At 40.4% G+C, this 16699-nt stretch overlaps 1 protein-coding gene across 1 annotated transcript; it reads right to left on the bottom strand.

Moving 5' to 3' along the window:
* Window positions 1–6185: 6185 nt before the first annotated feature.
* On the bottom strand, window positions 6186–16399 carry CGA (glycoprotein hormones, alpha polypeptide). The gene is made up of 4 exons (XM_079779677.1): window positions 16297–16399; window positions 8105–8211; window positions 6904–7088; window positions 6186–6422 (listed from the first exon to the last, which is right to left on the bottom strand). Exons 2-4 carry the CDS (start codon window positions 8202–8204, stop codon window positions 6345–6347), a joined length of 363 nt encoding a protein of 120 aa, XP_079635803.1. The 5' UTR covers window positions 8205–8211; window positions 16297–16399; the 3' UTR covers window positions 6186–6344.
* Window positions 16400–16699: the final 300 nt, after the last annotated feature.

Below are 16699 nucleotides of genomic sequence, written 5' to 3'. Positions count from 1 at the left end.
CATTGACAAATGCCATGTTGAAATTCGTATAATAATGTGAATGGATTTTGAGCTTCAATTTTAGCTTATCAAATCTTTCTAAGTGATGTTGAAACTGTAATTTGCTGAATGACCATGCATTAGAGTTGTCCCCCTGCCGCCAGTTAGATGCCACTAAAAGGGCACATCAGAGGCAAATGAATGGAAGGATCCCATCAATATGAAGACAAATGTACTCAGTCAGGTAGGCCCGTGGTACCAGGCATCCGTGGAAAAGCACACACACTCCACAACCTCTTCCACTAACCCTTCAAAAAGCTCCATGTGACGCTGTCCACTAGGGGCAGCAGTGCCTCTGCAGCTGACGAATAGAGGATTTGACATGCTGAGAGCCTCTGTCTGGCCACGCTCAAGCTTCGCGATGCTGTGGTGAGCACTGGTGTCGTCAGCCCCAGGAACCACAGGGTGCACCTAGAGCCCACTCTGCCCAGGCAAGTGATTCTCTTCCATGTCAGAGAGCGGTGATACCAGAGACATACAGTCACCAGCATAACCATGATTTAGATAGTTAATAAATTCGCTCCCTAATACCCAAGGTTAAGACTTTAGTTCCTTCCACCATAGCTTCAACCCAACTGTGTATCTGCTAAGAACTCCTTGGACACACGCCCATCCCACTTCCTTTAACTTCTCAAAGCTTTAGTGCATTTCTAGGTCAAACCCAGGTTTTCTTTCTTCCTCTTCCTTTATCTCTCTGAAGCTGTCTTGGGCAAACCACTACTTCTGCTCTGCCCTCCCAGTTCCCCTCCATTTCCCAGCCTACCCCTAATACTGGCTTTTCCTACTTTTCCCCAACATGGGTTGTAATTGAGAAAAGGGGTGTGTGGAAGGGAATTTACACATGCTGAAATTCTACTTACTGTCAACTTAGTCAAGAATCAATTACTGTTCACAGACAATTTACAATAGAGAGACTATAATTCAAACACACTTTCTGATCAAGAGCATTTGGAGAGAATTGATACAATTTTTTGGGCTTTCCACTCTCCTATCCTACTTTCTGAAAATATTAGTGGAAATGGCTTTAAAACAGCAGAACCTCTTTGTGAGAAACATTCTTGAAAATTTTTAATTATATGCCAAGCTTTTGGCTTCTTCTTCAGAGACTCTACCCTGACCCCCATTTTCCTCACTCTCTTCCCAAAACCTGAGCTTTCAGGTCCTTCAGACAGGCAAATCCTGGAAGGCAGGTTCAATAGGAAAGTGCTTTTCAGAGCATGTGGTCTTCTGGGGTTCAGAAGCAGAATTCATTAAAAAAAAACATCCAACAGTTAGTTTCTTTTTATGTCTCCTGTTTTGAAGTTTGATGCAATAATTAACTTCTCTCTTTGCTCCAAGGAAACTCAGACCCAGCTTCCGCTCTTTGTGAAAACAGTATTTCATATTTACAATTCCATATGCTATCCAGCTTTGAATAGGAGAATATGAAAATCCTACTTGGTTTTCAGAACAGAGAAATCTCTTTGTGTTTCTCCTCATTCAGCTTAAAAGGAACGTGTCTGAAGGAGGCGTTGAGTAAATCAAGAGGAGCTGTGAAGGTGAAGCTGCAGTCTGAGCTGCCAGACAAAAAACATCAGTGGACAATTAATTCACAATTCAAGCTTCGTTTATTTTAATACGATGGCTTCTCACCCTGGGCAAATCCCCAACAGAGCCCTCCTATTCAGTATCCAGGAAGAACTAAGTTATTTGCCTTGAGAAGAAATTGGAATTTAAAGGAAGCAGCACAAAACTGGAGATAGTGGAGACCCAGGGTTCCACCTGGTCTCAGTCCCTGTACAGCCAATGCTTTTTATTCCTCCATTTATTAAATTGTCGAATGGAGATGGTGCCACCTGCCCTGACTTGTGGTCCACAAGGGGCTGATTGAGACTCTTGACACATTAGGCACAGAAAGCTCTGAGAAAGTAAAAGTGCTGTACTCATATCGGGTGGTTTGGTGTCGATTAATTTTTTTGCCAATTCAGCGGACCTCTCTGAATTTCTTGAGGTTTGTGGTCCTAACCAACTTCTTCATGTCAGCTTCATGGGCATTTACACGTGGGTTCTTTGGTTTTATCTTCCTATTGGGATCAGATTATGGGCAGCTCATCTAGTTTCCCCATAGATGGCAAAAGCAACGCGGAACTATTGGTGGGCAACATTTTCTCCAGCGGCCTCCCAGCAGGATATGAATAATGAAGATATCAGTATTTGGAATCTTCAATGTCAACTAAGATTCTTGCCAATTTAAGATGTGATCTCTCCAAATTGGTCATCTTAGGATGAAGAGATTATGGGCAGGGCTGTCATGTAAGATTGCACAGTTTGCATATTATACAAAGGTGCCCAGCCAAGGGTTAAGGACTGATTGATACCCACTTTTCTGTGCCATTTAATCTTGAAGCATTTACTCCAGGTGCATTGCCCAGAGAGGGCATCTTTTTCCTTTTGCACAAAAGCTTCATATAGGCTAGAGGTCCTGGCTGGGTGATTACTTAGACTCTGACAGTAGTGGGTGGGGGAGGTGGAAGCAAGGAGAGTCAAGGCTTTCTCTCTCTGCTTCAGTCCAGGTCAGCCTCCTCTAAGGCTGCAGACTCCTCCAACAGCCCTTCTAGCCTCTCCATCTTCTCTCTTGCACATTTTCCTTCTGCTCCAGGAAAATTGTATACCCTCTTCATTCTTCTTTCTCTTCCCTGTCCTCTATCTCACTCTCACATTTTCCTGCCCTTTCCTCTCACTCCCAGGAGACAGGCTGAGGCACAGGAGCTGTCCCTGTTTGTTTTATTGACCTCCTCCTTGAGCCCTTGTCATCAGTGACATCCTTGTGATCACTTAGGAGTTTCTCCTCAGGGTCAATTCTTGACACAATTACAAAATAGCAGAAGTCTTGCTTCTGGTCTATCCTTTTACAATTCTGCCAGTCTCTCTCTCTCTCTCTCTCTCTCTCTCGTAACCAGGATCCAGGACCCCCAGTGCAGACAGACTAGTGGTCTGTTAACTTACCTTGTGATATTAATGGCCAAGTGTGTTGCCTCAGTCAGATGTGTTGCTATTTTAAAGGAAGGTGCCTGAAATACCGTGTTTTAGCTATAAGGAAGGAATCTCAAACAGGAGAATTTCATGCAGCCCTCCGGCTGAGGTGAATGATGGAACATTTTCTGAAAGAAGCACCCCTCAAACATGTGCTGGCTCTACCTCTATTATTCAGGCATTTTTCACAGATAGGCTTGAAGCAACATTCCCAGCCTCCATATCTGCCTCTCTTCACAGCTTATATCTCTGAGATTATAATCTTCTTCTCTAGAGAGGGCTCCTGTCAGAGCTTTCTAATTATCCCAAAAGACATGGCACCTATTTTCTCGGCCAGACTGGTCCAGAATCTATCCTTGGTGGTCCGGCATCTTCTCTTCCTCACGCCATCACACACTGCGGAGCAATCCTAGCCACTCCTGTGGTTTTGATTCCACTGGCCACTGGTGCTCCTCATGCCTATACCTCCAGGCTGGAGTCCTTTCCTGGGCTCTGTATCACTGAGCACGCTGCCTGTGGGACAGGCTCACCTGCTCCTTAGAGCCTCAAGTCTGCAGGTCCCCAACTGAATTTGTCATCTCCCTTCTGCTGCCATGTCACACTTTTCCATTTCCCAAGTATTGGCGCAGTCATCCACCAGCCACCCCAAAACGAGGTGCCACACCCTCAGTAATCTCCTGATTTTCTCCCAATTCCTCCCAAATCCATCCCTCCCTTTTACCCTCACCCTCACTGCCAAAGTCCATCACCCTCTCTTGCCAAGATAATTTCAAAGGCCCAGATTCATGATCTTGTATCCAGTCTCCCACTTTCTCAAATCACCCTCTACTGCTGCCACAATGGCTTATGCAAAGCTGAGCATATTATTCCTTTAATAGAACCTCTCAAACTCCTCCACTTAAGTACTCCTAGTGTAAGAAGAGTGAATAAGCTCCCAGGAAGTTTGGGAGGGTCAGAAGAGCAGGATCCAGAAGTCCTCACTTACAACATGAAATTTCTTTTTAAGTCACAATTTTTAACCCCATTTTTGCAATTTTGCATTCTGTTTTATAAAGATCAGTTTTTGTTTTGAAAGCAAAATAACCTTTCCCCAAAATTGTCAAGCAAAATTGGTCCTGCAAGAAGGTACATGTTTATCCTGTGGCTTTCAGAAACCCTCAGGCCCTAAATTTGAGAAGCTAGGGTCTTAGATAAAATGCACTTTTTTTTTTTGCATGACCTTCTTGACAGGTGTCCATTTGTCTCTGCAGCTCCAACCTTCCAACCAGCTACCTACAGTCTCTTCACACTGGACTTCCTACGATTCTGTGACTATCGTACTGGTTCTCATCTCAGGACATGTACCTGTGCTGTTTCCTCAAACTAGAATGAACCCCTCCCCCATCTATCTAGACCTAACTCAAGAATCACCTGCCCTATGAATTATCTGTGAAGAACCAGACAGAGTTAGCCATCCCTTCCTTTATGCCATCGAAGTCCACACCTCTCCAATAGTAGATATCTCACTAATTCTAACTCCTTGTTTATGTCTCTCTTCCCCACTGGACTGTGAATTGCTTCAGGGCAGGTCTGTATCTTACTCATGTTGGCCTTCCCAGGACCAGCACTATGCCTGGCACGTGGCCAAATGGGAGGCAAATATGGCCAATACATTCACCCTAGTGCTCACCAGGGTTGATTTGGCTGATCTGATTGACCATGAGGATATCCTCTTCATCTCTCATTACTTCTTCCATCCCCTCTGTCAAATGGGATGATCCCAGAGGGCACTCTAGTCAAGGGTGTATCAGTAGATTTCTTCTCCTGCTGACTCATCCAAACAAGCTCTCAAGACCTGACCCATAGAAGACTCTCAATGAATACCTGTTAAATATTTGAATGATCAGCACCATTATTCTTTCTAATTAAGCTGCATTTTTTCTCAATCTTATCTTCCAGAGAATCCTGATATCTCTGAATCCCCATGATCTAACAATCTGCCAGCACTTACTAGACATTAAATAAATGGTAATAAATATGTGAAGTAATATGATCATGTGGAATTCAGTGCTTCTTAAAAAGTACATGCTCTCATTTTAATTTTTTACCCTGACACGTGGTGTATTTACCAAACTTTTAAGAAGGGACTTTTCACTCAGAAATGGAATCTTGAGAAATTGGTGATGACTGAAAACTTTATATCTGACTAGCATGATTTTCCCCCTAGTTTTAGGTTCCTTTAGAACTAGAACTTTTGGGTGGCCTTGAGTAATAACCATGGTCCTCAAAGTAAGAACAATCTCTGTTTTTATGTATAACTGCTCAATAAATGTGACTTTGAAGCATGTCATATCTTAAGCATTTGCATAGACTAAGTGAAAGTGCTTGGTACTCCATCTAGCCCACAGTGGACACTCGGTGAATACTTTGCTTACCGTGTACTCATTCCCACTCAGATCTAAACGTGGCATGTAAAAGCTGATGCCGCTGGAATTTCAGAGCAATGCCCATTTTTAGTTGAGGATAGTGGTATCTTTTCCTGAGCCACCCCATTCGGTTACAACCTGGCTGCGAGAGACTAATAAGATGCACTTTTTTTTTTTTCTTTTTTGCTAGACATAAGGCAAGTGGATAGAAAGGCTGGGAAGGATATTGTCTCTTCCAAACTATGGGGCAGTGTTTTGTGGTGGTGTTTTTTTTCCTGATTGAAAACTTCTACCAGTAAAAGTTGGTACATCCCCAAATATGCATAATTACATACTAATGTATCTATACTTTTACAAAATTCGTCAACATCAAGGGATACTATAAAAATGAATAAAAATGCAAGTTATGTTTTCTTCCCTCATCCCAATGACTTATAACTTGCCCACTGGCTGACGGGATCCTTGCTCTGGAAGGCTCGGTGGGAACAAGGTTCTCCAGGGTCAGGTCACTCAGTGAATGTGGCTCCCGCTCACCCCTGGGCTCACTTCCTTCAATGAATTCTATCAAAATCAACAGGCTTTAAGCTTTGAAGAAAAAAAAAATAGAATTCAATGATAGAATGATGATTTAAAAGACTTTATTTCCAGCAGAACCAGCTTTTTATAGTCATGCTAAATACTGCATTTCATTCCAAATGAAAAGAACTAACTACTGATTATTCTGTAGGATAGAGAAAAGCAATAAAGCTGCAGTATATCCTTGAAGCATGTCAAAGGCGGTGTGGTAAGGAAAAGGAGAGTGTTATCTCACAAGGCCAGAAACACTGAACAAATTAATTTTCCATTCCAGGAAATCAGCAGTCATCAACACAGCACTTTGCAAAACATTTAAGATTTGTGATAATAACAAGTACTGCAGTGGCACTCCGTGTGATTCTCCACTTTGACATTTCCCATTACTGTGGCCTAAAGGGGAACCAAACAAAGACAGATAATTAGATAGATAGGTAGGTAGGTAGGTAGGTAGATAGGTAGGTAGGTAGGTAGGTAGATAGACAGACAATAGGCAAAATTAAAAACTGTTAAATAAAAATATCTGTAGCCAGCTGAGCTAAATAGATGCTTGTTAGATTTGCATTTTCTCCCATTCTGATATTTTGACTCTAAAAGGAGAGTGTACACAATGTGCATGTGTAAGCATCATACTCTCTCCCAATCTGCCCCTCACTACCTCTGCCCCTATTCCCTTCATTCTAAATAAAACCAGCCTGTACCCACAAGGTTGCTGACTCTTTGATTAAAAAGGACAAATGCAACCCCTCCCAGCGTTAATACCCAACAAGGATGTGTCATTAGATGCCTCTGACATTAAACCCCATGAATATACACTGGGGACATTTCTTCGGTTAGACTGTTAGAAAGCTTCTGGAGCCCTTTAGGTTCTCACCTTGGTAAATGCTTTGGCCACACAGCATGTGGCTTCTGAGGTGATGTTCTTAGGGACCAACATCGTCTTCTTGGACCTTGCTGGAGTGGGGTACGCTCTGGAGAAGCAGCAGCCCATGCATTGGTAAATTGGGGCACCCAACTTGGAGAAGTATTTGTTCTCCTTTAGCTTGCATTCTGGGCAAACTATTGCCAAAAAAAGAAAAGGCAAAGAATAAAATAATCCGAACACAATTCAAAAAGAAACTATAAATTTTTCCTTATTATGGGGTGGTAGATAGTCTTTTTTCCATTGGGTCTAGAATAAATAAATACATTTTGAATACTGTATATGTAATCTTCATACATAATAACTAATTATATGAATTAGAGTTATTTTTGTGGGAAAACAATTTTGACAGGTATTCATGGAAAATCTCAATAGCAGCATTCTCTCTCCCAGCATGACTTCTCTATCCCAGTACTAATAGTATGCCTATAAGGAAACACAGTTTGATAGATGAAAACATCATGCTCATCTGAAAGGAGAATTTTGCCCAAAGGCAAACTATTTTCCCCTTTAGAATCTACTATTGTTCTTTCCCAAAGAAACTCCAAATATTGATAGAGAAAACAATGTCAGATTTAAGCAAGCTTGGTGAGAGCAGAGAGCCTGATATTAGAGGGGACATCTGCATGCGGGATCTGGGATTAAAATATTACCACTTGTCTAGAGAAAAACTCGAACCAATAGGAGCTCACAATTTCACAGCAGATGGAATTATATCAGCTACTCTATACAATGTTTCAAACAATACAGCAAAACAAATTTACTGCATAAAAATGATTTTGTCTTTCTCACTCATTAACTGCTGTGAAACTTCATCTTTCTCAAGTCTTCCAGGAGAAATGTAAAAAAAAAAAAAAAAAAGCCCACCAAAACTGAGCTAAATTGAATAAGAAACATTTTCTGCTTATAAAACTCAGATAAAGAATAATCAGGAATGTATTTCAGATGAAAATATATAGGCTGCTATTTAAATAGATATGTAAGATATCGTTTTCATTGGAACATAATTTATGTTCACAATCTGCAAGTTCCTAGATATGTATCCAGCAGCCAGGATTTACCACATTTGAAAAGGAGGTGGATATATAATTAGTGGAGTTATTGGTGTACATCTGGTTTTCTTATTACTGCAAATGCAAGTGGGGTCACACACCCTGCATTGTAAACTCTCCATCAGGAAAGGAATGGAGAATGTGCAGAAACACAGACAATGTGGCCAGAATGACAGCTGCATGCTTTCTGTAGTAATCCATGGCTCTTCTGCAAAACAGGATGGGGGAAAAGTTAACTCTAAAATTGGCTTACCAGTCATAACAACAGTCAGTAGTTTTAACAGTGCTACTAAGAACAGTCATCAGTGCCTTGATCCCTCTGCTTACAGCCCCCAACATACTCGAAAGCCATGTATAAAACAACAATTTGTCTTTTGGAAAGAGGTGGGAATTTGCATCTTCTCATTTCTCACATCAACCAGTAGAATCGGGCTTAATGACAGCAACAATAAATTTTCCTTCTTAAATATCCTGTAAAGAAGCCTCACTGTCCTTGTGTGTAGTTAGTGTTGGGGAGGGAGATGAGGGGTATAGCACAAGGGAGCCTTGTGGTGATGGAACAGCTCTGTATCTTGAAGTGGTAGTTGTCACACTAATCTGTACATGGGTAAAATTTCCCATGTACAATAGAACTACACACACACACACACACACACACACACACACACGACACATGCACACACATGCACACACCTGCGCGCGCGCGCACACACACAATGCTAGTGAATAAGCTTCCTGGGTTGTACCAATGTCAATTTCCTGGTTTTCTCATTGTACTATGTAATTAAGCAAGATATTATCATTGAGGGAACTGGCTAAAGGGAAGCCAGGACTTCCCTGTACATTTTTTGCAACTTCTTCTAAATCTATACTTATTCAAAACAAAAAGTTTTTTTAAAAAAAGACATTTCAGAATGAAATTTAAAATTGCATGTGAGTCAAAACTTATAGTTATTTTTTATGTAGACTGACATATAAGACCATGGTTTTGCTAGATGTTTATATCTCATAAGAATGATTTGTCAAACAGTAAAACTAACAGTTTATAATACAGAAAAATAGGCTGTATGAGTACAGTTAAGGCTAAAACATATGCACATCATTTCTATCTGATATATGTACCTTACACAAGTAACTATCAGTTTTATCTTCAGCCATAATTAACTAAATAAATATTCTAAGTCAGTGGTTCTCAAAGTGTGATTTGGGGGCCCTAAACACTTTCAGTGGGTCTGAGAGGTTAAAATGATTTTCATAATAATACTAAGATGCTATTTGCCTTTTTCACTCTGATCCTCAGATAAGTGTTCAAAGAAATTTTCTAGAGCTTACATGACATGTGATATTGCAACAGACTAAACAAAGAAACACATACAAATGTAGCTATGTTCTATTAGGCCAGTCTTTTTAAATTTTTGCAAAAAAGCTAAAACAATGCCACTCTTCTCATTGTTTTTTGTTTGTTTTGGAAAGTGTCATTTTTATTATAAATACTAGTGGCCCGGTGCACGAAATTCATGCACGGGTGGGGGGGGGGTATTCCTAAGCCCGGCCTGCACCCTCTCCAATCTGGGACCCCTCAAAGGATGTCCTACTGCCAGTTTATAGGGATCGGGCCTAAACCGGCAGTCAGACATCCCTCTCACAATCCGGGACTGCTGGCTCCAGCCACTCACCTGCTTGCCTGCCTGCCTGATTGCCCCTAACCACTCTGTATGCCGGCCTGCTCGCCCCCAACTGTCCCCCGCTGCTGGCCTGCTCGCCCCCAAATGCCCCCCCTGCCAGCCTGATCACCCCCAACTGCCCCCCCTGCTGGCCTGCTCGCCCCCACCTTCCCTCCCCACTGGCCTGCTCACCCCCTACTGCCCCCCTGCTGGCCTGCTCACTCCAAACTGCCCCCCCCCTGCTGGTCTGCTTACCCCCAACGGCCCCTGCCATCCCATCCTGGCCTGATCACCCCCTGGTGACCCAAGGTTCCAGCCCCTCCTTTTTTTCTTTTTCTTTTATTTTTTTTTCAGCACCTCCTTGAGCAGAGGCCAGGGCCAGCTGGAAGCAAGTATCTAGGATTTATTTATCTTCTATAATTGAAACTTTGTAGTCTTGAGCGGAGGCCAGGGCCGGCCAGGGCGGGCGGGAAGCTTGGCTTCCTCCATTGCCAGGGCAACCCAAGCCTCCTGCTTGCTCCAGCTCTGTGGCTGGCCGCCATCTTGGTTGGGTTAATTTGCATACTTGCTCCTGATTGGCTGATGGGTGTGGCTTGTGGGTATAGCGGAGTGATGGTTAATTTGCATGTTTCTCTTTTATTAGTGTAGATATGCTATTTTCGTTAACATGTGATGGGTTTGATGTTCTTGCTCTTAAAAGAATAAGTATTTTGAAACTTTTACTGACATAATTTCTAAGTCAGTAAATATTGATGAATATAACTTGATTTTTAAAAGATATTTGGGCTCTTCAATAATTTTTAAGAGCATAAACAGGTCTTGAGACCAAAAAGTTTGAGAGCCACTGCTTAAGTGATGTACAAAGCCACAGAAAAATTTCAGAATTAAAAGTGGTTTTCTTTTTAAACTAGCACCACTTTTGTGCTTTGATATTGCAGCTCATATATTATGAAAATTCGGCATTATGCAGTGAACATATATCAGAATTAATTCAGGAAAAAACATTTATAACAAGATTGCTGAATGTGAGAGCATAAAGTCAATCCACATTTTAGAATTTGCTTTATGACAAAGGAAAGAGAAAATTGAAAAGAACAGAACCCAAGTCCGCATTGCTGAACAACAGAAACAGCTTTGTCTTAATTTTTAAAAATAATAATAAGATTAACCAAGCAGAAAAGGACTAACCCTTACATTCCAGGTGTTTTTGAAAACATTTTAATAAATGTTTTTATCATGCTAATCACCTTTATGTCTTTTTGTTTTGGAATCTGAAAGAAAAAAATTATAAACCAGGGCAGGAAAAATAATGTTCAGCTGAGATTTATGCTATTTTGAAAAATAGGAACGCTCTAAATCAGATTTGCTAACCACAGCTTCTTAGTATTCCGAGTAGACACCACAGACTCTCTACATTCAACCCCACAGTCCATTTCTAACATCCACTGAACATGCCCTTAGCTCCTGCCACCTGCCACCTCAGGATGATCTGAATCCAAGAAACTGTGTGTTTTCTCAACCTGTCCTGTACCGCCTTTCTTCCCTCTCAACCCATCTACCTCAGAGTCCTTTAAGGAGCTGCCTATATATATATTTATATATATATATATATATATAAATATAAGGGACTTATAATATATATATACACACACACATATACATATGGGGTACAAAGACAGACACACCACTTTTTGATGTGGGAGTGTCTATCTTTGCAGAGGGAACGTAGGCTGAGAGATATTTTTGTGGCCATCTTTGGAAAGTACAACCTGCCATAGCAGTAAAACCTCATGGGCAATGAACAGTGAGGGGGCTTCTCTCTGAAGCTCCTTTGCTCTGCTTTTATCACACACAAAAATCCTTAAAAAGTGCCAGGATTGAGAAATCTATAATCTTGGCCTGTCTATCTCATTATTGAAAGACCTCAAGGCAAATTTAACGTGTGTTTTTTTATATTAGATAGAAACATAGGTGGGTATGTGTGTATGTATGTACATATGCATATATATAAAAGATTGTTCCAAGAAGACTAAGTATTTTGGTGCCATGTGACATCCTGCCCTTCACTTACAAAGATGCTGCCATTGCTCCCCACGGCCAGAGAGTGAGGTTTTCCGTTTTTCTGATGGTGTGATAGATGGGGTGACTCATCTCTCCTCTCCATACCAGGAAGCCCAGCTTACTCATAGCACTTTTTTTTTAGATGACTGCTAGGATAACAGGCATAATTCTTTAACAAAACAGATGAAATCTAACTGACTTCTAGAGGGTTAACCTAATAGTTCACCTCATTACCTCATCTAACCCAGCTAGCTACCAAAGAGGGGGAAAGTAGGCCCCTTCAGAGAACAGCAATTAATGAAAGGGAACCTTGAAAGTTCAGCCTTTAATCCCCAGCATACTGTCTGGCATGAGATAAGTATTCAATAATTGTTAAACAGAAAATAGGCCTGTAAGTTTTAGCATCTTTCCTGGTCCAGTGAAGACAGCAATAGTTCTTCACTGGACCAGGAAAGATGAAACTGATGAAAGGTTAGAAGATGGAAAGTCACAAGGGAGAGCAGAATGTTTGGGATCCTCCATTCCACCACCGGCCACAGAGCAGACCCCTGAGCAGGCTCACCTCTGCTTCCCACCAAGTGATCACCTCTGTCTCTGGGTGCATGAATTTAAAGAGTTTGGGGTCAGTGGTCAGGAAATTCAGCTTGGAGTGGCCATGTCTACTAGTTTTCTTTACTCATGCGCTCTAGTTGCAGTAAGTGGGTTTTTACCTTTTTCTGTGGCATGTTTTGAACCACCAGCCTAGCAGGCAGTGTCTCCATAATCCCATGCTCCAGCCCCCAACTTCAATAATCCTCCTCCAGGTTCCTAGTTTTTCCAAGTAGACATTCAAACATTGTTCCCAGGCACTAGAGTGACCTTGAGACCCATTAACACCTTCACTGATAGTTTTCTCCAAGGTAGCCAGGGAATATCTGAGAGATTGGGAAGATGGATTAGGAGAGCCTCATTAACACTCCCAAGATCCATCTCAAATCCCCTCATCCATTCTTTGATATGGATAATTAGTGTATTCTTTCTTATAAAAAGATGAGTTTGGCCCTAACCGGTTTGGCTCAGTGGATAGAGCGTTGGCCTGCAGACTCAAGGGTCCCAGGTTCAATTCCAGTCAAGGGCATGTACCTTGGTTGCGGGCACATCCCCAGTAGGGGGTGTGCAGGAGGCAGCTGATCAATGTTTCTCTCTCATCGATGTTTCTAACTCTCTATCCCTCTCCCTTCCTCTCTGTAAAAAATCAATAAAATATATTTTTAAAAATAAATAAATAAAAAGATGAGTTTGAGGTAATTTGACAAGCGTTCAATGTTAAGTGCCAAATTTAAGATTTAAATTGAACACTTGGAAGATTTAGAAACTTTGAATAACTACCTGCTACATGTCAGGCACTGTGCCAAAGTATAAGTAGTACAAATATGAATGTTTCCTGCTATCTGACCCAGATACAAAAGCAAACAACTATAAGTTAAAGTGATGAATGCTGTAATAAATGCACCTGTAGACATTGAGAGCCTTGGTAGTCTGGGTACTTGAAAATGGAGAGATGAAAAACTAGTGAGAATAAAGAACATGTATTTTATTGTTTTGACATTTGTGCAGGACCTTCATATATTCAGTAGCCCTCATAATTTCCCCAGAAAGTAGAGGACAAATAGTTTGTCCCCAGAGTGCCCCGGTATCCAGAGGAAAATAAGGCCAAGTGAAATCACACAAGTTCAACAGCAGTATTTGGATTGGGATTTCTGTTTATCCATCACTTAAGACTGTTTTGTACCTTCACAAAATTTTTAAAGGGCGCCAACTTGTTTTCCAGATGAAATAGAGAGAAAAGAAGTGAAAAAGAAGTCCCATGACAAGGGAAATACATAGCATAGCTTATACAGCATAGCTATGCATTCACAAACGGGTTTTCCATAAAGAAAAACAGAACAAAAGGTGACCTTAAAATATTTATTTTAAAAAGTAAATTAAAACAGCAGGAAGTATCTAGAAGAAAACTCAAAGGTTTATAGAATTATAAAAATGACTTCAATTTCTTTATGACCATTCTTATAATAATCACATTTTGAGAAGTTTCTTTTTTAAATTAACTAAATATAAGGGACTTATAATAAGATGTACACTCTCTATCTTAATTGTTATTTAGAGGCACTTTACAATGTTAACATAATTTTGTAATGCAAGTCTTGGTTTTTCTATCACCCTTCTGGTTTTCCTAGCACATCAGCATTTTTCAAAATTGTCTTCACACTAATTCAATAAAAATTTTTGATAGACCAAACTCTATGCAACATGAAATATCATTTTAAATGAGAAATTAAAAGGTTTGTTGTTTTTAAATACTCAATTTTTTAAATTAACATTATTTCGGTAACATATGCTTATCAGGAATAAAATATTAGATAGTGTCAATTTGTCACTCAGAAAAAATAAAACATCCAAAGGCCAATAAAGTTTTATGTGGAGGATTATTATGGTAATATAAGACTCTTTCTTGTAACTTTTTAAATTTGTGCACCATATTTTGTTGTGTTTATTTGAGCTATTTTCAGGCAATCTTTTGATACACCAAGTATCATTCTAGTTAAAAGCACTAATACATACAAACATATTTAATTTCCCTTGAAGTCTTTCAATAATAGAATAGACAAACCGGGATTATAGATTTCTCAATCCTGGAATGTTACCTTACAAGGATTTTAATTGTGTAATAAAAACAAAGCAGAGGAGCTGCAAAGGGAAGCCTCCTTGTTGTTCATTGCCCCTAAGTTTTCAATGCTTTGTACTTTCCAAAAGTGGCCACAAAACTATTTCTTAGTCTTTATTTCCTCTGCAATATGACCATGCCACTTCCATATCAAAAAGTGGAATGTCTAAATTTGCATCCCCACTTGGCACAGGTGGGCCCTATGACTATTTAGGCCAATAAGATATGAGAAGGGAAACACTGGGCCAATAGAATTTGGAAGGAGCAACACTGGGCCAATAGAATATGGCAGGAGCAACACTGGGTCAGTATTCCTGCATTGACCTGGAAGTTTCTTCTCCCATCTCTCAGAAGCCAGTTACCATGTAAGAAGTGTTACTACTCTGAGACCATCAGAGGATAAAAAGGCTAAGCCACATGGAGAGCCCTGAAGAATGAGATGCTACATGGGAAGCAAGAAAGAAGCCAAGAAGCAATGAGTGAAGAAATCATCCAGGATGACCAGTCCAGTTGAGCCTTCGGATGACTCCAGCCCTAGCCACTATCTGGAAACTCATGTTAAGAGCTGCCCAGATGAGTCTAGTCCACCTATAGAACCTTGAGAGATAACAAGCAATAACTTGTTTTACCCACTAAGTTTCTGGGTAGTTTGTTACATAACAAGAACAACTGTTCTCTCTTATAACAAAAATTTCTCCTCCAGGATCTGAGATACGGGATCCCAGTCTTACCTCTCTCCTTTCTCCTGATACTTTCTCCCTGTGAAGTGTTATTTATATAACACCTATTCAACTAATCTATTAGGGGAAATGTAACAAAATGTGGAAAAAAATTAGACTTAGCATTTTACACAGTATCTGCAATACTGAATTTGGTAATAATAATAACTTATACCTTGAAAATTGGTGGAAGAACTATCAGTAACAATATATGCAGATGACACCATTTTACTGGCAGAAAGTAACAATCATTTGAAATGACTTCTGATGAAAGTTAAAGAAGAAAGTACCAAAGCAGGACTGCATTTGAACATCAAGAAGACAAATATCATGACCACAGAAGAAATACACAACTTTAACATAGACAATAAGGGCATTGAAATTGATAAAGATTTTGTTTGCCTTGGTTCAGTTATCAATTCAAATGGGGACTGCAGCAGGAAATCACGACAAGGCTGAGATAGGAAGGGCAGCAGTGGAAGGATTAAGAAAGATCACCAAGAAACTCTTTTTGGAACAAACCAATCAGACTTGGGCAAGTGATTTAGAATGGCAAGGTCATCAGTAATAGTTGAGAAATACTACTGACTCTTATTTTTGTAGCATTTTATGAAAAAAAATGGAAATGATGTTGTTCAAGAGATTTCAGTATTACTATTCTAATCTAGACAAGAACATCTTTTCATAACATATCAGGAGCTATGTCATTTTAGCTGAACAGGTGAGCTGCCTTCTCAGTGGGCGGCTTTCTCAGTTATGCGTCATTTAAAAACTGATGATAAGACAATATCAGCAACATACGTAATGGCTACTCGCCCTCTGCCTGACCCCTTGGAAGCCACTCAAAAGAATGCCTTTCAAATGACTCCAGTATTTCTTGAGGAAATTTTTTAGATACTGACAGGCACTCACACATCTCAGCAGGAGACATTTGGTTTCTGGCTTCTGTTAGATAACATCTTAGGCTGTGATCATAGACCACAATATTACAGACTTCCTCCCAATTCAGTCATGAGTGCTGGAAAGAGACTGTGTAAACGCCGCTCCCTCTTTTTACTAAGGTTTATGCACAGCTCCCCTATATTCTCAAATATTTTAATCCTCACTCAATTAAAAGCCCCCGATTTTTTTTCATTTTACTTTACCTTCCTCCGGACGTTTTGCAGGATGTGTTCGGGGTAGTTGATTGTGGGTCTGAAGAATTTTAGCTTCGTTTTGTGGTTTCTCAGTAACTGCAGCTAAACAAAGTCCTCACCTGCTTTTATACCTGCAGAGAAATAAAAACTGCATGTTCCCACCGGCATCTAAGCCCAGGGATCAGCGGCAAAATCTACCTAATGACTGAATGGTACTCCGTGTAATTACCATGACATCAATTTGATCTTATCTTGTTTCAACCCTCAGATCATTTTTTAGTTTTAAGCCATTTTCAGGCGGTGATGGCCTCAAGGTCAGCCTATGAAAAGAGAGCACGCAGTCATTTTCTACGTAATTTTATCGAGACTTACACACAACATCCTGAAAGCTGACACTTTCCTATAAACAAGA

The sequence above is a fragment of the Cnephaeus nilssonii genome (assembly GCF_951640355.1).
Source record: "Cnephaeus nilssonii genome assembly, chromosome: 9".
Taxonomy (NCBI): Eukaryota; Metazoa; Chordata; class Mammalia; order Chiroptera; family Vespertilionidae; genus Cnephaeus; species Cnephaeus nilssonii.
Note: the sequence above shows the minus strand (reverse complement) of the source record. Positions and strands in the feature narration are given on the sequence as shown.